We start from the raw sequence: 22,872 nt of genomic DNA, 5'->3' as shown, positions 1-22,872 counted from the left end.
GGAGGAGCGCTCGGTGCCGGGCTGGGTGCACTGAAGGGGCCCAGGTGCGGCGCGGCTCGGTGCGTTGGCTGCAGCTCTGCATTCAGGCACCACTCGTGGTCCTGGAAGAGGGATGCTGCGAAGATGCCCCGGCTGTAAGGTAGGACTGCTGCACAGGGCTTGGATCCGCTTTCCAAGGGGAAGAAGCTCCCTGTGTTGCAGTGCTATGTCCCGAGGGAGTTTCGGGTTGCAGAGCACAGCTCCAGCTCCGTTCGTTCCCACCGCCTGGGGTGAGTTTGGAAACCGTGAGCTGTCACAAGGGAAGGATGGCTGCAACTGCTGCAGTCCTTAGGAACTCCTGTCACGCTGAGGACGTGGCCGGAGCCGTATCCCGTGCTGGGAAGGGTCACTTGTTTCTGCATGCGGCACGAAACTGGACAACGCTGCTGGAGTTCTGCCTGTCCCCAGGACCTTTCCTCCGTACCCGAGCAGTGCATGCGCTGCAGGGCCAACTGCTGACAGGGCTCCGGCTCCTGCTGTGCCCCGGAGAGGCAGCAGCTGCTCTCAGATGCCCAGCCCGCACGCCGCCTGGGTCCATGGCCACGGGGCCCCGGGCACCTGCTCGCTGTTAAAAACCGTGCCTCGTGCTCGCTGCAGCACAAGCAGCCGGGCTGCGGGGAGGAAATAGCTGAGGCTTCCTGCAAAGAAAATTCCCAAACCAGAGAGAGCCCTGTGGCAGTAAATACCGAGCCCTACATTTTCACTGGAGTTATGAATAAAAGGGAGCATTCCCAGCACAGGGGGTGCATGGAAAGCAGAGCCACTGCTAGGGCAGCTGACTTCTCCCATCAGCAGAAATAACGTTTCAGAGCTGGTAAACTCAAGGTTAATACTGTTTTGAGGGTGCAGCAGCATAAATTGTCTCCCCATCTCCAGATACACCACAAACTCACTCTTATGCCCCAAACAAATGTTTAACCGGATGCTGTAAGTCAATATTTGCTTGCCAAATTCTCAAACAGGGGGTGGTGCTGAAGGTCGCTCTCGGTGGGTCGGAGGGCTGGGCAAGAGGCTGTGCCCCATGCAGAGCCATCGGCCGGGCCAAAGCAGGTGCCAGCTCCAACGTGGACACCAACAACAGGTAAGGGGCACGCAAAGGAGGATTTGTTGAGAAATGGGGGCATTTCCAAGGAGCAATAGTGCTTTCCCGGGGAGGGTGTAGGACTGGCAGAGTTAAAGGATGGGCACCACAAAGTACGGGGCGTTTGGGGTCATATGTGGCTGCAGGATTTGGGGTGAGGGGGCATGACGCGGTCTCAAGTTTTGCCTCTGCTGCTTGGCAGCTGGGGTTGCAGCCCAGCAGTTTCAGGTCAAAGCTGGGACTGCTTGGAGAGTGGAAAGCAGCCCCAGGAATTAAGCATACAGCTACCACGGCAATGCCTGGGTTCTGGATGGAGGGTCCATGTTAAAGAAAAGAGGGGTTATTTCTGTTCGAGCAGGAAAAGTAGCTGGTTGAAGCAGTGGCCAGGGGGAGGGTGGGGTTTCATCCACGGCCCTGGAAGCTCCCCCTGTCCTGTACTGGAACTGAAGCACAGGGGTGGGAGAGGCCGGGTTTGCCGGCAAAGGGGGAAGGCAAGTGCTGGGAAGGGGAGGACTCTCTATTCCAGGACTAAGTGCTGATAAATTGCGCTGGTGTCGTGCTTCCTACCTGCAAATTCCCTCCCAGGCAGCACTTGCTGAGTGCCTGTGGCCCCGCAGAAACAGGTTAGTATCCCTTCTCAAAAGAGCTGGGGCACAGCCGAGAAAGGACGCCGTGCCCGCACCTCGGTGCTTTGCACGCGGAAGGAGCAGAGGCTCTCGTCTTCTTCCAGAGGCACAATGTGTGTAGGGCTGATTAGGGAAATACCATTTGCAATCCAAATGAATGAGGGTGTTGGGGTCAGAAATGCAGTTTCCTAGCAAGAAAGTGTCGTGCGAGAGCCTAGCTGTGGTTACAGCTCTGATCCGGCACCGGTCCCCCGTTCCTCTCTGATTTCTCTGCCTTGGCGTTGGACCCAGGAGTCCTGTGTTGTTTCTTTGCAGCATTGTTCATCTCCCTACTGCCTTCTGCAAGCTCCTGCGCCAACCTGTTTGGCCAGGTTGATAATTTTCTCCCTGTAGACCTGAATAAGCTCAGCTTGCTGCTGCCAGGCAGCTGGAAATAACTCCTCTCTCAGCTGGTCCTTCTGTTCCAGAAATATGGTGTTGCTCTGGGGGCTGTTGCTGCTCTGCCTATCTGCTCTGCACACTCAGCTACGGGTAAGTCGCTTCCCTCCCGTGGTTTTGGGGCCTCTCCTGGCCAGCAAAAAGGGCAAAGGCAGCGAGGTTGTTCTCCAGCCTCTGGGGCAAATACTGCCTGACGTTTCTGCGTGAGCTGTGGAGGACATTGCTACCCCGCTACGGCGTTAGCTTGTGCCCCAGTGCAGGAAGGTTTCTAATCTGCCTTTCCCTATCTAAAATGTTGGTGGATGTTCCCATTACTCAAGGGGATTTCTGTAGAAAATCTTTAGAAACTTGGCTTCAATTGTATTTAGTGACCGTGACATTCAGGGGTTAATAGGACATTGTTTTAATAACAGCTTTTTTTTTTCCCCTCTGTTTTAAATCTGGATCCCTTTCAGATCTGAGATTGCAAAACTGCCTGAAGAATACATTATTTCATACCCTTCTTACCCAGTCCCTTTCCAAACAAATCCAGCAGCATTTGCAGCCTCTCCCAGCTCCTGCTCATTTCCACGTCCCCTCAGCGGACCCCACTGTCCCTGTTTCTGCATCCTAAAGCCTTGTCCCTGCTACAGCCACACGAGCACCTCAGGACTGCCGCAGCCAGGCTGCTGCCAGCTTCTGACCTGGCCCCATGGGAATGTGTTAGGAGTAGGGGCGGAGAAGACCGACTGGAAATTCGGAGGAAATTTATCAGCGACCTGACTTTGCTGTTTTCCTTTCCAGCTCCCTTTGGCTCAGGCCATTGAGCAACAGCATCTCTCCTTAGATGAAGTCGTGAACCTGAAGGTAAGCAGCCACCGGTTCCATCCCAGGGACTTGCTCTTACACCGTGTACTTGCAGCGGTTTTCCAGGCTGAGCCCAGGCAGTGTGATCTAGCAGTGGCAGTGCAAGAAGTCCATTTTGTGCAGACTTCCCTCCCTGCCTCACCTGCTGCTGCTGCCGACGCTGTGCTCCGTTGTGTTGGATGCTCCAGCCCAGGTAGCTGGGCAGCACGGAGTAAATGTCAGCAGCTGACCGTGCAGGGACTGGCAGGTGAATTATTTCACTCCTGACTGCTAAGGGAAGATGAAGAAAACAACTAGCTGTGAGGATGAGAAGGAGAAAGGCTCGTAGCTGATGCTAACCACCGAGCAGCAGAGGAATGTCATCCAAATGCTGGTGAGAACAGCGAGATCTGAGGCAAAAGCACGTGTTTAAGACCCTGCAAATATAAGGACAATAGCAGCAGTGCTATAGTCTAAAGCTTAGACAACTGGAAAATGAGGATTTTGGAAAGAAGCAATGGAATAAAACAGACGAGTCAAGAGGAGACAGATGCCTGGAGGAGGATCTGAGCCAGAACGGATCAAGGCTGTGACAGCAGCAGAGGGTGCTGACCGATGCATGAGGCAGATCCGCAGTCCCAAAATATGTGAGAGGAGGAGGTGAAATCAAGGTTGAGGCTGAGCAGGTGGCGGCTCCTGTCCCCGCAGCAGGTCTGCTGGGTTCATTTACCTGGGGCAGGCCCTGAGAGCAGGCAGAGGGGGAACCACTGCAAGCCCCCGACTCGAGTCCATTTTCCTGGCATAAAGACATCCATTTTTCCAACCTTACGGAGGTGCTGTTAACCTCAAGGTTAAAACGTAAATCAAAGCAAGGTCGCCACGAGAGTAGAGAAGTTGGAGTTTTCTCAGCCCATTTAATTGTAGTGTCAAACCCACTAGGGAGGCAGTGCTCCTGCTTTCCCACTGCTCTACCCTTCTCGTTTCTCCCCAGGACCTGAAAGGAGATGAAAAGGTACTGGCTGCTCTGCCAGGAGCTGTCCCAACCCTGCCGGATGCAAAGCTCTCAGACGCCTGGGAGGAGGCCTACGGAACGGCGTTACCTTTCCCCACCACCCCAGAAGGAATCGAGAATGATGAGAGCCCTGAAGATACGGCCACAGCTGGGGCTGGGAACTGTCACGGACAGGAACTGGCTGGGGAAGTCCTCTCTTCTGAAGAGGAAGGAGAGGATGAAGACAACCAAAGCTGTGACATAACCTGGAAGAAGAGCCAGAGGCTAGCAAAAGGGTTGATGAAATTCAGCATCGATCTCCTGAGAGAGGTCCAGCAGGAGTCTGACAGAAGCAACGTGATCCTGTCTCCCCTCAGCATCGCCCTCGCCTTGTCCCACCTGGCACTGGGTAAATTCTGCACTACCAAAGCACCCGTTCCTGCCTTTCCTTGCACCCCCTCCTGGAGGCACCAGGAGCCAATGTGCAAAATGCTGCACCTTCCACTTAAACCCACTCCCGCAGCTTTAATTAGGGACTATTACAATTAAAGCTGCTCTCTGTAGCCCGTGTTGAGGATCCTCCTCTCACATTTCTCCAGCATCTTTTGTAAGGCACCCTATCTTTCTAAAAGGAGAGTAATGTCCCTGTTTTCCACTACACGGGCATGAACTAACGGGGATTTGCCTTTGCTTTAGGAGCAGCAAACCAGACCGAGAAGCACCTGCTGGAGGTGATGCACTTGGAATCCGTGCCCTGTCTCCACCACATGCTGAGCACCCTTCGCAGAAGGCTGGCAGAAGCCACGCTCAGCCTTGCGTCGCGGGTGTACCTGCAGAAAGGTGAGAGCTGGCTCAGGTGGTCCCTAGGGATGTGGGATAAAACTCTCAGAGTGACAGAGAGAGATGGGAGCCTGCTGCTGTACTGGGAACATATTTCTGTTTCCCTAAGTGCTTCCCCTGGGGAGCATCATGCATACTGAGCAATTTTTTTCAAGGTATGGTGACTTCACATGGAATTCTTCCTCTCTGCTAGGATTTGAGGTGAAAGAGAAGTTCCTGGAGGATTCAGAAAAATTCTATGGGGCAAAGCCTGTGAGCCTTTCTGGGAGCAGCGAGGATGACGTCGAGGCCATAAACAAGTGGGTAAAGGAGGCAACTAATGGGCAAATACCCACCTTCCTGCAGCAGCTCCCTGAAAACACAGTGATGCTCTTGCTCAATGCAATCCATTTCCATGGTGAGCTCCACAGGTCTTACTTTTCAAGCCTGATCATCTCGAGGAATAGTTAGAAATCTAGTTTTCTGCCAACGCTGTAGTTGAATGGCATCTCTTTTTATTGCTTCCTGCTAGTCAATCTGCTTGTTCTTTTCTTGTGCATCTGCTGTTCCTCTTGCTTTGATTTCTTTACAGTAATGATCCCCAACTCTTTCACATGTGCTAAAAATGTTGCTTGACTGTAGAGTCAGAATACAGCAGGTGGAACCTGTGGTATTTTTGTGTCCTGGTTCAGGATCCCAGACAGCCGCACATCACTGCTCATCTTAACCAAAGCAGGTCACATGCAGCCCGCTGCACACCAACCATACAGCTTGGAGGCAGCTTCTGTGGATTTATTTCTGACTACAGTGTGGTGGTCAGGCACGTCTTCCTCTTTTAACTCCCTGAGGGCTGTGCATCAAAGACCAAATGCTTCCAGGGTAAATCTGCAAATATTTTTAAGCTTGGTTTTGGAGCACCCGTTTCACTGTACGCAACACAAAGCGACACTTCATTTTTTTCAAAGCACTTCACAAGCGTACATGGCTTTATCTTCATAGCCTTCAGTAATCTCCCACGCTGAGGCATGAGGATTAATCCTAGTTCCTTTTGTTATCCCATAGTCCCTCTCTGGAAGATAAGGGCTTCCTGTTGTTAGGGTTCCTCCAGCCTCGGTACCGACTTCACTGTATTTCTACTTGCCTGGTCTCTATCTGCCTTGTCTGAGAACTCGCGATAGGAGCGTCAGCTAGGCAGTTTGTGTTTTCCTACCCAAACGTAACTTCACTGAATTCTCAACTTTTATTTTGACAGGGTTTTGGAAGAATAAGTTTGATGCTGCCTTCACTTCACCAGATGTATTCCACCTTGACGATGATTTTGTGGTCTCAGTTGAGATGATGAAAGCCCAGAGGTACTCCCTGAGCTGGTTTACACTGGAGTCCCATGACGTTCAGGTAGGGCTCTCTAAAAGCACAGGTTTTGACTGGAGTTTCCTCTTGCTATTTTATTTCACTGACTGCAAATGTTCTCTTCAAAATACAAATGTTTTTTTAACAAGAATAGCACACACACAATTTTAATAAGCATCACTTGTCCTTGCTTCTAGCAAGAATGTTGAACTTTTGCTCTCAGTCTCTTAGAAAAAACACAGCTATTCCTACTAAGTGAAAATTAATGTAATTTTAAATCTCTAAGTTAAAATGAATGAGAAAATGTGGAAAGGAGTTCCCCTAAACACTGCACTGTTGGAATCCTTCGGGATACAGCTATTGCAAGTGTGGGTACAATGTTTATACATGTAAGCTTCCACCCTGCCACGTGTTTAATCTTTACCAGTCAGTGGCTAAATAGTAAAATCCGATGCTGTTATTCCAACAAGCTTTCTCCCCCTGAAGAACCCATATACCTTCCCAACAGGTTGTTTTTGTCCTACAGCTATACTGGCTCTGTAGACGAATCAGAAAAAGAACACATTAAAAATGTTATTTTCTGGACTTTCCTTCTATAAATTCTTCTGGTTGCTTTTCTTTCCAGGTGGCCAAGTTTCCCTTTAAGGGTAACGTGAGTTTTGTGGTCATTGTACCGAACCAGTACAGTTGGAATACCTCTCACGTGCTGGAGAACTTCCCTTACGGACAGCTATGCAGGCTTTTCCCCAAAGAGGTACCCACCACAGTGAAGATACCCAAAATGAAATTGGATTACCAGCTGGAACTCAACAATGTTCTCAGTCAAATGGGTAAGGCTCTAACAGGATTTGGGCAGAATAAGCGAATCTGATCAATCTGCATGGCATCTGTTCACTAGCACTAAAAACTACCAGCCTTGTTTCGAAAGCTGTGCCTCACAGCTTTGCTCCAGATAACATCCAAACCCTTTCGTTTCTTATTCCTCTCCTCTTCCTTACTCTCTGCTTGCCTAGCACCAACTGTTTTGCTCTAACGAGATGATACTATAGGGAACGCAGCTTTCTCACTTCCTCAGAATCTTTATGAGGTCTTCCTATTCCCCTATTTGTAGCCAAGACCAACTTCCCGCTGTGTGTCAACTTTCTTTGTCATTTAAAATGGTGTCCAGGACATATAAATTGCTGAGAGAACACAGATCACAAAATCTGGAATTGAGATCTTATTGAAATTAAACACTATCCACTGAATCTCTACACGAGAATAAATCGAGTTTACTTTTTTTGTAAATTGCTTTAAAAAAAAAAAAATCTCCTCTGTAAAACTGTTTCCAGCCTAACAGGAAAGAGACTTCAGACCTGCTGTTGCTTTTTAAGGAAGGCCTTAAGTTCTGACACCACTGCTCTAAAAGAGGTGGACAAGCATGTAAAAACTGCTCTGGTTTTGGCACCCTCAGCTCTTTGTACTGTGAGGGGCTGGAGAACCTGGTTGGACTGCAGCTTTTATTGTGGTTGCCTGCCAGTTCTGCGGTCCTCCATGCTGGACAACGCGTGTAACAAGAAATCAGGGAACTGCTTTATTTAGAATTCAATTTTTGAGGAAAATTGCAGTTGGTGGCACCAAATGGGAAAGGCTAATTTAAGTTTCATTCCTCCGTAGGCCTCCAGGAGCTGTTCACAAGCCCAGACCTCCAGAAGATCTCAGATGAGTCTCTTTTTGTATCCAGTATCCAGCATCAGTCCAGCCTGGAGCTTAAAGAAGACGGGGTGGAAGGATCTGCTGCTACCAGCGTTGTGATATCACGCTCGCTCTCGGCCTTCAGCCTTGACCGGCCCTTTCTCTTCATTATCTTTGAAGAAGAAATGGGCGTCCCGCTTTTTATAGGCAGTGTCCAGAACCCTAACCCCAACGCTGCTCCCCAGCTAAAAGAGCCACGGCACTCGCCTGATGCAAGAGATGACAAGGAGTACCCCATGCCCAAATAAGAGAGGAGCAGAGCCTAAGCAACCTGGGACTGCCACCTGGCCCTCTGGACCCGCTAAGAGGGGCCTCCTGTCACTGGAGACCTCCCTTCGAGGTCACAGAAGGCAATCCCTTGCTTGTTTTCCTTTACAGATCCCTAGAGACCGGCCCTGGGATATCCCATTCCAGCCCTGAGAAGCTTTTCCTGGCTGAGGTTCCCCTCTGTTGACCCTGAAAAGCTTGCTCTGCCTCTCAGTCCTGGAAGGGAGGCTTCCTTGTCCCCAGACTCTTATTAGAGTCTTTATTAAGCTCTTATTAGAGTCCCCCATAGCCCCGAATTATCATTAGCATCTGGCAGCTTGGACAGCAGCCAGGGATATTAATATGGCTCTTCCTTCCGCAGTTCCTGTGAACATGCATTCCTCAAAGTGTTCCTCTGAAAACTATCTGTGCCCACCTAGAAAACGACCTCTAAATCAACTGGAGTAGCACCCACTTGTCTGCCCTGGGATGAGGCAGAGCCATTTCAGACAGGCTCTTCTCAGACATTGCCTTTTCCCCACTCCTTGGCTGTTGGGGTCTACAGTGAGGGAAATCCCTTTGGATCCTTACCTCCAATCCTTCTCCTGGGAAATTCTAGGTTCTTGAGTAATGCTAGATTTTTCATGGCTTATTTTATAAAGCGTTTTTTAGTAATTTTTATGTTGGCAGAATAATAAAGAGTAAAGCAGAAGACGTTTGCTTAAGGTGTTACATTGAAAGACCCAACTGAGAATGGAAATAGGCAAGCAACTTGAATAATTGCAAAGATTAGGAGAAAAAAAAATACTCTGGGCATTAAATACACAAAGATAGGAGGGGATTTACAAAGGATCTGCTCCTTGCTATACCTTGTCACAGACGATAATGGGGAGTCCAATAAGCTTTGGGCATCTCACTTGCAGAGTTAGTTTGCAAACTGTGTTTGACTCGCTTGTTCAGAGCTGCTTTTGTGAAAAGAGCTGAATTCCTCGAACAGAGCATGAGCTGCGCGGCATTGGGACCAGGAGGGTATTTTGCCTGTGAACAGCAGTGCACTGATGAGCAGAGATACGGCAGGCCTTAACCTTTCTCTGGAGCAAAACCTGACCCCTGATGACAGCTGCCAAGAGATTCGAAGATGTCGATTAGGCAGCTATCTGGGAATTGGTGGTCTACTGGAATACTCCTGGCTCAACAGCACAATCCTATGAATATCTGCAAAGGTTTCCAGGGAAAGGAGGGGCAGACTGTGATGCCTGTAGCTGAATGTCAGCGCTTTCCCCCTGTTGTTGCGAAGGGCAATGTCTTGTCACAGCTTCACTACTGCCTGAGACGGGCACAACTCCCTAGCTCCTTGTTCAGATGCAGCTTACTCCAGATGTGCACTGCTATCATTAAAGATCCTTGGGAACCCTCCACCCCAGCAATCCATCCACTACTACGTAAAAAGGTCAGACTAACTCACCGTTGCCTGCCATGCTGCAGCTATTTCTGTATAAAACCACGGCTGTCCATTGCAGATTCTGCTTCTGAACTCCCTCAGCTTCTGGGTAGAGAGTATGGTGCTCTGTTTTTGTGAAATAGCAGTTACAGAGCGTGAGGGCCATCCTTCTGGCAGTGTTTTCCTAACTCGGGAAGTCTGCCTTCCCTCAAAGGAAGGCGCAGAATGCTTCTGGGAGCCTCCGTCCCTGAATAGTCTGCACCATCTGCTGGAATAAGAGAAGGACTGACTCACTAACCATGAATTTCAGGGACGCGGGAGACTTTGGGGAATAAAAAGTACTGGCTCAAACCTGCAATTACACATTTCTAGTAGTCTAAAAGGGGAAAAATGGCTAAAGATAATGCCTACCCCTGTGACCAATGCAATGACACGCACCCTTCAAAAAGAGGGTGTAATTATGGGGCCATATAATTCTAACAAGTAAACCCACAAGAATCCATCCCTACTATATGGGCATAGCTCTAGCCCGCAGGAACATTTTAGCTCATTTATTTATACAGATTCATTCCTAACGTTCAGAAATACCATCCCATGCCTTAGGTAAGTCTTGCTTTGGATAACAAAACCTCAGCACTAACCTCCCTAAATTCCACTCAGTTGCACTGCAATCTGTGCAAAATTTGAAGCACAAGTCTTCCTTTTCATGCCTCTGCCCTCCAGTTTCCCCTCTTCTATAAAGATTTTTCCCCTCTTTCTCAGATTCCTGAACAGCATTAGTTCTTATTTCCTATTTTCCTTCTTTCTGCCATCCCTCCTCCTCCAAGGCATTCTTGTCAAACTATTAATTTCACCTTATTTGTCAGTACAGCAGCGCTCCATGACTGTGCTTTGCCGAACAAATGAACAGTTACACCTACCTTAAGATTCTTCTCACTCCACTGACTCTGCAGAAGAGGCAGTTTGTAAAATGCAAAGTAATATTAATGTCTCCGCTCAGGAACTTCCACTTCGCTTTGCTAAGCTTTCATTTTGATTGAGCTCTGTTCTGAAAAGACACGACTAGCACTGGGCGTCTGCTCTATAACTCATCTGCGCCGCTGGCTGAGAATATCAAATAAGTCTGAATAACTTTAATATTAGATGTATTTTTTTTCCCTTACTAAAGCAAATTCATATGAACGTCATCAGAACTTACTTCCACAGCACTGTTCGGAGAACATACTGTCTTGAACCCCAAACAAATGAACAGTAAAATATTTCCATTGATTTAACAGAACTGATCTAATCCCTTGCATCTCTTTAGATGAGTATTATACACCATTTCAGGGATATGCTCTACCTGCAGGAATAAAGCTTGCTTTAGCCTATAATAACATTCTGTACAACTGCCACTCCAATTTAAATGGTTTAAACCCAAGCCTTTATTTAAACAGATGAGCTTTCATTTGACGATACAGACAAGATATAAAAAACTTCTCCGGTAGTCCCTCCATAAAGGGCATTTTAATACTGTATTTGTACAAAAAAATTTACCAAAATGAGACAAAAACCATCACAAGATCTCCACATTTAACACCCTCATTTCTGACGGGATGATGGAAAACTATTAAGCACAAACATCTTTCTGCAGATTTGACTTCTCACAGAACAAGCTGAGAAACAGCTGAGAGCTGAGCTGTTGCTCTTCATGTTATAGGGTTACCTTTGAAGCACCGACTAATCACAAAGCAAGGCTCCCTGATTTGCTTTTCCTGCTTGCAGAAACAGCTGCCAATGCTTCTCCAAAACCATCCTTTCCTCTTATCTGAGGGATTGTATAAGTCCAGCGCAAGCACGCATGAGTAATTCTTCATTACCTGTTCGCAGCACGGCTGGCAGCCCCAAAAGATGTCTCAATAAAAACCTAAACTGTGGGCACTGATATTATTGGCTAGAGTTTACTTTCAGCATTTCCAAATAGACAAACAGCTGGAGTGGCTCAGGCCAGCTACGTGTCAGTTCAGCCCAGTATTCTGTCTCTCCCAGTAACAAACGAATGGGGAAAAAAAAAACATCAGAAAACCACCAAGAACGTGTAAGTAGGGACAAAGAAAAACAACTGCTCTCTCGTTGCACCTCTCAGCTGCCCCGCTCGATATTGCGTCTGACCACCGCCAGCCTTCGGTGGACCTGTCTTCCACTATTTTTTTTAATCCACATCTTCCATCTTCTGCAATATCTAGTTACTGTAAGTTTTACAACTTAATACTTTTGAAAAACACACTGTTGTTTTAAATAGGCAGATACGTGGATACTGATGAGTATTCCCCATGATGCTTCTACTATTAAAAATAACAACTAACCTCTGCCCCTTTACCTTGTTCAGACCACTTATTGTTCTATAGGTCCTACAACATTCTCTTCATTCTTTTTTTTCTCCTTTTTTTTGGCCAAAAAACTTCCAGCCAGTTATGTTAATAACTTGTTAACTAGTAACTATCACTGGACAGAACCACTGCTGAGTACCTTCCCCTTAACTGCTTTAAACGGCAGCTGGATCCTGCTTCCACTGTAGCAGCCTCTCCATTAAATCTTCAAACGCTGCTGCAGTGACGGTACCTCCTCTGCACTGCTGTAATAACGGTACCGCCGAGATGGGAGAAAGTCTCTCATGTGACATGGGGCAGAACTGAGGGGATAAAAGGCTTGCTCAAACACGGCAGGGAAGAAGAAGGCTGAGCGTTTGGCTCGGTCCTGTTTTAGCCACTGGACTGCCCTTATCGCAGAACGCACAGTTGCTTTGGAGGCGAAGGTTCATCACAAGCGCGCACAGCTCAGCCAGAGGATCACAGCAAGAGAAAATGGGAGCAGAGCACTTTAAGAGCGCCCTGGGAAGCTGTAACCTGAAGCCTGCCGAAGGCTGGGCTGGGGAGGCAGCAAAAAGCAGATGTGGCTGCGTTGAGCCCACACTGGCCCCGGCTCGCACCCGCTGGGAAGCTGCGGCAGCGGCGGCCGAGAGGAGCCCGAGGTAAGGGGCAGCTCGGGCTGCTTGCGCTGCCCCCGTGTCGGCAGCCAGCGGCCAGGGAGTGCCAGGGGTGTAAAGGGTGCAGGGATGATGCTGGGGAGCTCTTGGGGAGCCGGGGAGTGGGGAAAAAAACGGTTCTGCTGCAGGCGTGAAAAGGCGCGACGCCCGCCAGGTAGGTGAGCAATCTCAGCGAGGGTTGGCAGCCAGCAGCATCCCAGGGCACCTCTTTGCCACCGGGGCAGACGTGTGCTCAGGGACTGGGGGATTTTTTTTCCCCTCTTCTGCCTTTCTAGTACCTGTGTTGCAGCTGGGAAGAGGCTTTTTCTTTGCAACGGTAACAATTTTGGCGATAGTCAACTCCTCTAGGTCTGGTGGTCGCAGGATGCCTCAGGAGTGGTGCTGTGGGGTGGAGCAATCGCCTGAGGTCTGAGCTCGTGGGTGCTGTTTCGTAGGAGCCCTAAAATCAGAAGCATTCATAAACGATTTGAGACTTGTACCACTGTAGATGGAAAGCAAAACATTTCACTTCGCACCTGCAGGCCTTCGCAAACAGACAGCTCCAAGGCGCAAAGTTCCTCCTCAGCTCATTTCTCGTTTCTTCCTGTACCTTCCTGACTGTAACATCACACGCTGCATGCTGTTGCTCCTTCTCTTCTTTTTAAAGGCAGCTACAGATTGAAATAGCATGCCTGAAAACATCCAACACCTTTTCTCCAACCAAATTCTTCCCTCTCTGCATTTTTGGCTGTGGACTAAAGGCCATGCAAATAGAATCCAGATGTTCAGGCCAATTCAAATGCAAAAGGCTTTGTCCTTCTAAAATGGAAATTGCTTTTTGGCAAAGTTCGAGAAATATGAAGCTGGTGACAGTACTGGCAAAAACAATATAAATCTGCAAAACCAATCTCCGCTCCTATACTCCCAGGAGCTCAGTATAGTTGGAAGCAGGGATTGTGCTGAACCTTTTTTTCAGAGAAAAGGTTACGCTCCATGGAAAACCATCTCCAAACCAGACTGGGCCAAACCTCTTCTGCTCAGCATGCGAGAACACCGCCTGGTGCAGGCATCCTCAAAAGCCCTAGCGCCATGCCCTAGCTTTGCTTAGACGCATGCAGGGCTTGTCATCTCTGTTTCAGCGTGGTGCCTATTCATTTTAAAGCTCTGCAATGATACAAGCAATCCCAGCATCATACCCACTGTCATACCACCAAACATGGTTTGTTGCAGTGTAATAAGTCCTCTTAATAAGCATTTCCTGCATCAGAATATCTCATCTACTCAGCAACTGGGATAGCACGATGCGAGTGCACATGGAAAAGAGGTACCACTTTTATCTTACACTGCCTAAACATACGCGAGAACTTCAGACGTCCACCGTGACACCACTCTCTCCAAGACAGAAGTACCTCCAGAAGAAAAGGGTTTGGGGAGGAAAGGAAAACGGTGAGCTGTCTTTCACTGAAGGAAAACCTCTGCCTGAACAGACTGGGTCCTGAACTCTGGCTGTCGTAGCCACGTGGCTTTAAGTTGTATTTCTACCAGCAGGCATGTTTCCTTTATAGCTGCAGTTAATCTGAAACACATGTTATTTCTCTTACTTCGCTGGATGCTTGGATCACAGGGGTTAGTTAAATACAACCCTCTTCCTTTAATTTCTGGGAATCTATATAAATATTGCCTCAGACCAGCCGCAGTGGCGTCTGTACTCAGGGGCATGACACTTCTGCAGTAGCTCTGGTTTACCCGCAGTGAAACCCTGGGTTAACACACTGCCCTTTGGACCAGACAGATCTGTCTGGAAGGGCCACATATGCCAATGCTGGAGTGATTAAAAGTGGATTCCACAGAAGGAAGCTTATCAGCTTTGGAAAGTTTGGTACTTTTCTCCCACCTCCATTAAAAATATGGAATAAGCCAAGCTCTGTCTCTAGATCTGGCGCAGCATTAGGTATTTACTCCCAGCCCTTTTCCTCTCTGTCTTGTAAGAAAGATCTTCTATTGGTCTGTTATCAAACTGCAAATAAGAAGCAAAGGATTCAGTATAGCCTTCCAAGTACATGCAGACACAAGAAACATGGTAAATCAGTGCCCGAGGCAGAAAACTTGTTTACCAGAGCAGTAGGCAGACAGTTCTTCTCTTCTGCCCCATTCAACAACATGAATTTGCTACCTTTTATAAACGCTGATGTGTTGAATTTTTAGTCTAAAACTCAGAAGATATGATTTAGTGCCTTTCTTGACCATGGCACTCAGTAGCTGCCAGCATCAGTGTGGTTTGGGCCACACACATCTGCTTTTGTGTTCAGACACACCCAGGCATGTGTGTTTGCCCAATTTTGAAGTCATTGGAGCCAGGCTGGCTGAATACTTCGAGCAAGCTAGAGAAGAAGAAAACCCAGCTAAGATCAGGTGTGTGTTTCACAATCAAGAGGAACAAGCAGCAGCATGTCACTGCAGTTCCTGTCACAACCAGGTACAGCAAACAGGAGCAGCAGAGATGTATTTTTCTCAGTTGCTCAAACTGTCATGTTCTTACTCTGTAGGTTCAGGCATGCAGATTCCAGCGGTTCTCCTTTTCCTGGGTCTTTTAACTGTCCCAAGCAGATCCCAGAATTCGGCTGCTGGGCAGGTAAGTAGAAGACAACAGCAGAGAGTGAGAGCCATACTTGAAGCAGGTAATTTAATTTTAGAAAGTCTTACAAAAGGATTAAATGCTACCCTCCTAAGTTACTAGGTTTTTATTTAGCAACATAATGAGACTAACTCCTGCTTTACGCAGATAAAACCAAAGCAGTTAGAGTCATCTCCTGATGTGAGGCAGATACAGGGGATTCCAACCTGAGCACTGCCTTCAGCTTTCTTGGGACGCTTTAAAGCGAAATCACTATTCCTACACTCTATCAGGAAGATTAAGCCACTACTTCTGCGGATCACAGGAGAGTGTCTGCAGATTGCTTGCCTTTGAAATGCTTATGATTGCACCTGCCCTTGTAAAGTGCAAGTCTAAACAAAGTGCTCCTTGTACTTGCTAGAACTCTGCCACCACTGATGGAGCTAATGCTGGCGAGGTCGAAGAGGAAGATCCATTCTATAAAAGCCCTGTAAACAAGCTGGCAGCTGCAGTCTCCAACTTTGGCTATGACCTGTACCGTCAGCAATCTAGCCGGACAGCCACTGCCAATGTGCTACTGTCTCCGTTCAGTCTGGCTACTGCACTCTCTGGTCTCTCACTCGGTGAGTTCCTGCCCCCTTTTTTCACGTGCTGTTTGACTTGCCAGGCCTTCCTTCATGCTGTTGTCCTTGTTGTTGGCAGGGGCTGGAGAACGAACAGAAGATGTCATTTCTCGTGCTCTCTTCTACGATCTACTTAACAAAGCTGAGGTCCACAACACCTACAAGGACCTACTGGCCGCTGTGACTGGACCAGAGAAGAGCCTGAAAAGCGCCTCCCGTATCATCTTGGAGAAAAGTACAAGTCCTTCTTCCCCTCTATCAAAATTTACCTATATAAACTAGCAGCAGGTAGAAAACACTGAACCAATAGCACCACAGTAACAGCCTTGGCTCTCAGACTGTTAAGCCACAACAGACAGTGTGTGGAATGCATTCCTGCTCCAGATAAAGCCTGGAAAGTTTGCGTACATATAAATAAGTGAAAAGACCAGACATGCACCAAAAGGCACTGGTGAGAGAGCAACTAGCATGCACAAGGCTTAGAAGAAACTTGCTGCGAGGATTTTGCCTTCACTCTAGGTTTCCTGGCAGATGCTGCTAACTACCAAGAACCACAAATCACATTTTCCTATTTGTGACAGCATTCAGCCAGTTTTCTTTGTTTAATTCATTGCAGAAATATTTGAGATATCTGCTTTCAGCATGCAATGAACATCTGCTGAGAAAGCTGAGAGCTATTCTTTGGAACATGCTAGTTCCCAGAATCCAATAGGCTGAGTAAGCTACGCTCATATAGAAAAAGCTGGAAAAAAAAAAGACAGATTGATTGATGTAGGAATAGCTGTGTCCAAGCCTTCTCTTGTTATCTCTCATCTTTACTTTTCAGAGAGAGTTATTCCATACCCTAGCATGGCTGGCTACGGGACTGAATCAGTTTCCTCCGCTCATTCTTTTTCAAAGCAGGTTTCAGGATACACACAGCCACAGATCTGTTTTATGAGAGAACTGCTGCTGGGCTTTGGATTGCAGTTTGCAGCCTTGAAATTGTTTTGATAAGGGAGCTAACTGCAACATTGATCTTTTTGTTCCCCAGGACTGAGGGTGAAGTCTGCTTTTCACAGCCAACTCGAGAAGTCCTACAAAATGCGTCTGAGGGCATTAAGTGGCAATGCCCAATTAGACCTTCAAGAAATCAACAACTGGGTTCGGCAGCAGACAAAAGGGAGGATTCTGCGGTTTATGAAAGACATGCCCACAGATGTCAGCATTCTCCTTGCTGGGGCTGCTTACTTCAAGGGTAAGAACGCTGCATACTCTGTTACAGAGAAGGACTATTAAGTACATGTTAGAAGAGATGTGAGGGAATGATCTCACTGCCAGTAGCGCAAACAGACTGCCAGAGATGAATATAAGAAGAAAGCGTTTGAGCATGTTTAATAAACAAGAAAAAAAATGCATGCTACCTAAACAGAAGTAGTCCTCAAGGGAGGAATTATTGCTCCTGGGAAGCTGAATCTTGACCTGTTTGCAGTAACAGGGCAGAGAAGAAAGTGTAAGCTAGCAAAACTCAATGGCAAAGAAAATATTAACATTTAGGGAAGGCAGAGGTTAAAAACTGTACTGAGCCTTAGTACCACACTGTAGAGGGCATGGAGGGAGATGCTGGAAAGCTGTTCTAGAGCGTGCTCCAAGCCAGCACCTACAGAATCCAGTGTCCTGGAGAATTATCGCTTAGAGACAAGGAGCAAAACAAAGGTGGGGAGAGAAGTGCTTTATGTGCATGGACACAATTGTTACCCTTTAAAATAGTTTTGTAATTGCATAAGTGGACATCAACTTCCCAACAGCTACTCCACCCATGAGCTGGCTTGATTTTTTATTTTTTTTTAATTTCTCCTTTAGCCAATTCTCAGATGAAAAGGAGGGGCCTAAAAATGGCAGTAAATCAATAGGTCCAATCAGTCTATTTCCATCTCTACTACCATTCCTTTATGTCTCAACTTTTAAAGCACAAATAATGCATATACAAAGCACAAGATTACTCAGCCGTAGACACAGGCCCAGTTTCCTATGCTATTATTCCAGAAAACCTTCCCTTTTATCTTTGAAAAAACAGGGACTTGGGGAACCAAGTTTGACACCAAGAGGACCGCTCTGAAGGACTTCCATCTGGATGAGGACAGAACTGTGAAGGTGTCCATGATGTCAGAGCCCAAGGCCATACTGCGATATGGTTTTGACTCAGAGCTCAACTGCAAGGTCAGACAGCAAATATTGCACAAGATCTAAACCTACTGAGGAACAGGCTCAGCTACACTTACCTGTTAACCTATTCCAGAAGACAGCCTCACTCCACCCATCAGGCTAGTTCTGCAATCCCTGTTTTGAAAGGCACTATGCTTATTCTTGGAGTATTTTTCTTTCACATAGGCTGTGTGACAAGCAGTCCCAAGCTTAAATAATGCGCAGATCCTACTAGCCTGTATTGCTCTATTTAAAGTTAGGTTAGAGGGACAGAACACAGAACTTTTCGATCTCTTCTTCTTTCAACAAATCTTGCACTGTAGCATGAGCTCAAAGAAGCTGTCCCAGGCGGGAATCCCCCAAAGCAGTAGTGTAGTTCACTAGATTCACCAGGTGAAAAAGAGCTCTTGCCATCTACTAATTGAGAGGGGGAAGCAGAGGTTGATGAAATCTTGGGCACAAGAAAGGTCAGGGAGCATCATGTCCAGTAAAAGCAACCAGATAAGGAGACAAAACGTTAACTGGAAAGGCTGACCAGGCAGCCAAGGGTTCAGGTCTGGGACTGGTACAGGGGAGGGTAAAACTGTCTCCTGTGGGGATGGCCCTTTCTTATTCGTAACTGGCCTTCCAGATTGCCCAGCTGCCACTGACAGAAGGAGTCAGCGCCATGTTCTTCCTGCCTACGAAGGTGACCCAGAATATGACTCTGATTGAGGAAAGCCTCACTTCTGAGTTTGTCCATGACGTCGACAAGGAGCTGAAGACAGTCCATGCGGTGCTAAGCTTGCCCAAGCTAAAGCTGAACTATGAAGAGGCACTTGACAGCACTCTAAAGGAGACAAGTATGTACATCACACTACCTCTACAGACTGCCAGGTCTGAAAGCAGGAGGCAAGTTGCTTCCTGCTCACAGAAAACATGATGCTGGTGGGTTATTAGTTTGGCCCTGCTCTCAGTCTTACAGATTTCACCATCAGCTAAACCACCTCGGCCCAGGACTCCTCAACTTTTATCATATCTGTCCATCAAGCTCATACACTGTTTCTGAGATGCAGAGGGAGAAGCACAGTACAAGCAGATCTAAACTTCTTCTCCCCGTTGCCCCCATTAAACTCTACCTGAGCAGCTATGTGATGCCCTCCTGGATCACAGCATTAGCAGTACCGCTCCTCCATCTGACATCTATGCCTTTAGTTAATGGAATTTTCTTTCTTTCCTCCAGGGCTCCAATCACTTTTCACATCACCTGATTTTACCAAGATCTCTGCCAAACCTATTAAGCTATCTCATGTGCAACACAAGGCAATTCTGGAGCTTAACGAAGATGGGGAAAAATCCACACCGATTCCTGGGGTGAATGCTGCTCGTCTGACCTTCCCCATAGAATATCACGTGGACAGACCTTTCCTTCTTGTGCTGCGAGATGATACCACTGGAACCCTCCTCTTCATTGGAAAGATCCTGGACCCCAGGAGTGTTTAGATCCGTTCACAGTAATTTGCGATGGTAGGGCTCAAATGGAAGGGGTGGTATTGGGAGGGATACTCGCTCCCTGCTCTGCTGCACAAAGACACAACTTGCAAATTTTATGCCTTTATGCTGCAATAAAAGAGCTTTTGCTATTAATCTCCACAACCCCAGTATTCTTCCTTGAAGGACTCTCCTGTATACATCACGTTTTCACACTCCCATTTTCCCTAGACTGAGCCCCAATGCAGTTCTGTCCTATATGCAAACATCAGTCTAGTATATACTGGATTTTCCCCTATCCCATCTTCCAAGCTGAAGCTAGTTGTTCATACTGAATCCCTCATCCCTGATGGGACTGCTGCTAGCCCTCCAAGTTCTGCAGTGTCCCCTCTTCATAGAGTCATAGAATTGTTTGAGTTGGAAAGAACCTTAAAGATCTAATTCCAATCGCCCTGCCATAGGCAGAGACACCTCCCACCAGAGGGGCTCAAAGCCCCATCCAACCTGGTCCTGAACACATCCAGGGATGGGGAATCCATAACTTCTCTGGGCAACCTGTTCCAGTGCCTCACCACCCTCATAGTAAACAATTTCTTCCTTATATCTAATCTAAATCTCCTCTTACAGCTTGTAAGTTTGCACTTCCCAGCCTGCTGCCTCATCCACTCCAACCATTTACATTTCACACTGACAAGAAAGAAAGCGCTTCAATGGTATTAGAAGTAAAAGGCAACGTGGTCTGGATGACTGCATGTTCGTGACCAGCAGAGTACCACTCATGGGAGACTCACATCTCTAGAAACACACTTGTGAGCATCTCAGGCATTTGCTTCAAACCCATATGCAGAAACTCTACAACAGCATCTATTTCCACCACAGCACACGCAGACCCCTCAGGTTAAAACCGGTCATTTTATTTACAACAGTCTCACTAAAGAGCATTTCAGATTTCACTCAAGATGTTACACGCAATTTTCCAGCTTGTACTACATGACTACCTTACCACACAAAACTTAGCTTTGATGAAAGATCACATTGCAGCTTCCTTTGATAGGGAAATTAAGTCCTCTGAAGGATGCTTCTGGGAAGCTCTAACAGACAGGTCTTCATCTCTTGTAGTTCCCGGATCTGAGTACTCTGAGGACCACAGTGCACTGTCAGAATCTTCTCTGCTCTTTGAATTGTGCTCAGAGCTTCAGAAACTGCAAATCTGAAATAGGAAGTGAGTAAGAAGAGTATACAAAATACTTAACTCAGCTCCCTTGACTTGCACAACCTTCGACCCTTCCCCCAAAAAACCTAAGCCTGTTCACGGGTATAGATCCTACCCTCCACTGCCTTTCAACACCAGGCAAATAGCACGCACTTCAGCTGCAAAGGGAGGATGGGTTAAAAAAAATTAAAGAGATGGACAAAAAACTAAAACATTGAGTATATGTATGCACTACTTCCTCGCTGCAGCTCCCGCTAAAATTCAGACAGTTAAAGGGAGGTGTTGTTAAAAGACGTGCCGTAGTCTGGGGATTTGCTTGTCAGAAGAGGGTCGAAACAGAGCAAGGAGATTTTATTTCCTTGTTTGGAAAGATGTCAGCAACATTGTACAGCCACGTAAACATTGAGGGTGACTAGTTGTTAGAATAAAACAATAGGATGGGGAGAAACGGAGCCAGGGAATGGAAAAGAATAGGGAGGCACAAAGCAAAGAAATGGGTCCAAAGAGAGGCATAAAGGACAAGTGAACCCCATTAGGGTTAATGAACTTGCATTTGAGTAGTATACAACTCTTGTACCCGTGCCTAAGGTCCTGCAAGGTGCCAAGGACCGCCTGCCGTGATATTGTGTCAGACACACAGGAGTGGTGCAGGGAAGGGAGAGAGAATGAAAGCAACTTTACCCATTGAAGAGAATTTGTGCCAGTTTGAAAAGTTCATGACCCATTTCTACACTTGATGGCCCGTGATGCGTTTCTACAATCTGAATACTTCTCTCCAGGTGTCTGGCTGCTTCCTGCCACTTTCCTGATTGGGAAAAAAAAAACCAAACAAACAAATCACCATGAATAAATACTGTTTAGAGTCACAGTCATCCAGAGTTTGACAGCATTATGCAAAGCATGATGAACTATGCACACAGCATTCTTGAGAGGTTGCTGTCCTCTGAACCAGGACAAGGAAACTAGAAGAAAGTGAGATCACACTGTTCTTTAACAGATGGGAACACAGTTTTAGCTAAAGCAGTCTTTCTGAGAGCTCTACTGTCAAAACTAGAGAAATGCAGTAGGGGAAAAGTAAAAAGGCTAGTCAGGGAAAATGCTAGTCTTGTTAAATTCAAAGTTCAGAAAACTAAAGACAATCTTGAGTGAGAAGACAATGCCATACCAAGAGTAGCATAGACCTGTGCCAGATGATCCTCCATCTCTCCCATCAGCAAATGCTCCGGTGACAAGAAGTTTCTAGCATCCATCTGACACTTCAGGAGCATTTTGATAGCCTCATCTATAAAACAGGATATAAAGTTCATCTTAGTGGCCAGTCTCTGGATTGACATGATCCATGAAATGAAACCAGTCCACTCTCATCTCTGTATCTTACACAACTCGAGCTGGATTTGGTTCGGATTCAACATCTACTTCCTCTGCAACCCTCCTCACTCTAATGCAGGGCTGGCCAGACTCGCTCCAGGAAAGCAAGGCCTGAGAATGCATAACTCCAAAGTTATCCCGAGTTCTTTTAGTCACTATGGAACAATGTGTGACTTAGATTAACACCCAGATCAGGAGTATAAAAAACTTAAAGCTCAAGTCCCCAGGGACACCAGGCTTCATGCCAGGGGACCTCAACTACGTAAGCAACAGTGCCATCTCACGGCCAGAACCATGTCTCCTGATGCGTACTCATGAGCTGCTGACCTTAAAGCAGAAAGCTGAGCCTTACCAGCCCTGCTGTCTCTTAGCAGTTCTAACGCTTTCTTGATTTGTCGCTGAAGGTCTCGTAAATGCCGTGACAGGCTCTCTCTGCTGACTGAGCGCGCACAAGCTTCATTTGAACAACAAAGCACGTCTTCCCCCTGTGGAAATCATCCCTGTGATCATTCCTGCTCACATTCAACTCAAAGCTTACTTTCCATAACCGTATCTCTGTATTATGCTACAGAGGTGCTAAACGTAGCTGAAAAACTAAGTGACTTCCTTGTAAACTGCTGTTAACTTACTCAGATTTTGGGAGAAACTTCCAGGAATAACTATGATCACGTGGGCCAGTCTGAGCCCACTACAGGCTAGGCCAAAGCAGGGTCATGAGTTACACAACTGATGTTCACACAAAGCATGTACTGTGTTGTCTTTTCTAACACACACTACATGCTGTTTTCATTTCCATCCTGTGAGCT

General features: G+C 47.0%; 2 protein-coding genes across 6 annotated transcripts; both read left to right on the top strand.

Annotated features, from left to right (window-relative positions):
• The first annotated feature begins 6 nt into the window (after positions 1-6).
• SERPINF2 (serpin family F member 2) lies at positions 7-8,861 on the top strand. Of its 5 annotated transcripts, none has more exons than XM_080563402.1 (10): positions 7-139; positions 1,002-1,120; positions 2,214-2,277; positions 2,968-3,030; positions 4,001-4,409; positions 4,697-4,840; positions 5,034-5,237; positions 6,072-6,214; positions 6,795-6,999; positions 7,826-8,861. In XM_080563402.1, exons 1-10 carry the CDS (start codon positions 113-115, stop codon positions 8,149-8,151), a joined length of 1,704 nt encoding a protein of 567 aa, XP_080419528.1. In that variant the 5' UTR covers positions 7-112; the 3' UTR covers positions 8,152-8,861. The 5 variants fall into 5 exon arrangements, with proteins under 5 accessions (XP_080419528.1, XP_080419527.1, XP_080419529.1 ...); XM_080563401.1 differs by having other exon boundaries at positions 98-139; positions 2,196-2,277; XM_080563403.1 differs by lacking the exon at positions 7-139 and having other exon boundaries at positions 466-1,120; positions 2,062-2,277.
• Positions 8,862-12,443: 3,582 nt separating this feature from the next.
• SERPINF1 (serpin family F member 1) lies at positions 12,444-19,650 on the top strand. Its single transcript, XM_080563409.1, has 8 exons — positions 12,444-12,600; positions 15,141-15,226; positions 15,630-15,831; positions 15,911-16,066; positions 16,865-17,068; positions 17,888-18,030; positions 18,647-18,857; positions 19,238-19,650. Exons 2-8 carry the CDS (start codon positions 15,149-15,151, stop codon positions 19,495-19,497), a joined length of 1,254 nt encoding a protein of 417 aa, XP_080419535.1. The 5' UTR covers positions 12,444-12,600; positions 15,141-15,148; the 3' UTR covers positions 19,498-19,650.
• The last annotated feature ends 3,222 nt before the right edge of the window (positions 19,651-22,872 follow it).

Source organism: Anser brachyrhynchus (genome assembly GCF_964034855.1).
Source record: "Anser brachyrhynchus genome assembly, chromosome: 20".
In the NCBI taxonomy this organism is placed as follows: Eukaryota; Metazoa; Chordata; class Aves; order Anseriformes; family Anatidae; genus Anser; species Anser brachyrhynchus.
Note: the sequence above shows the minus strand (reverse complement) of the source record. Positions and strands in the feature narration are given on the sequence as shown.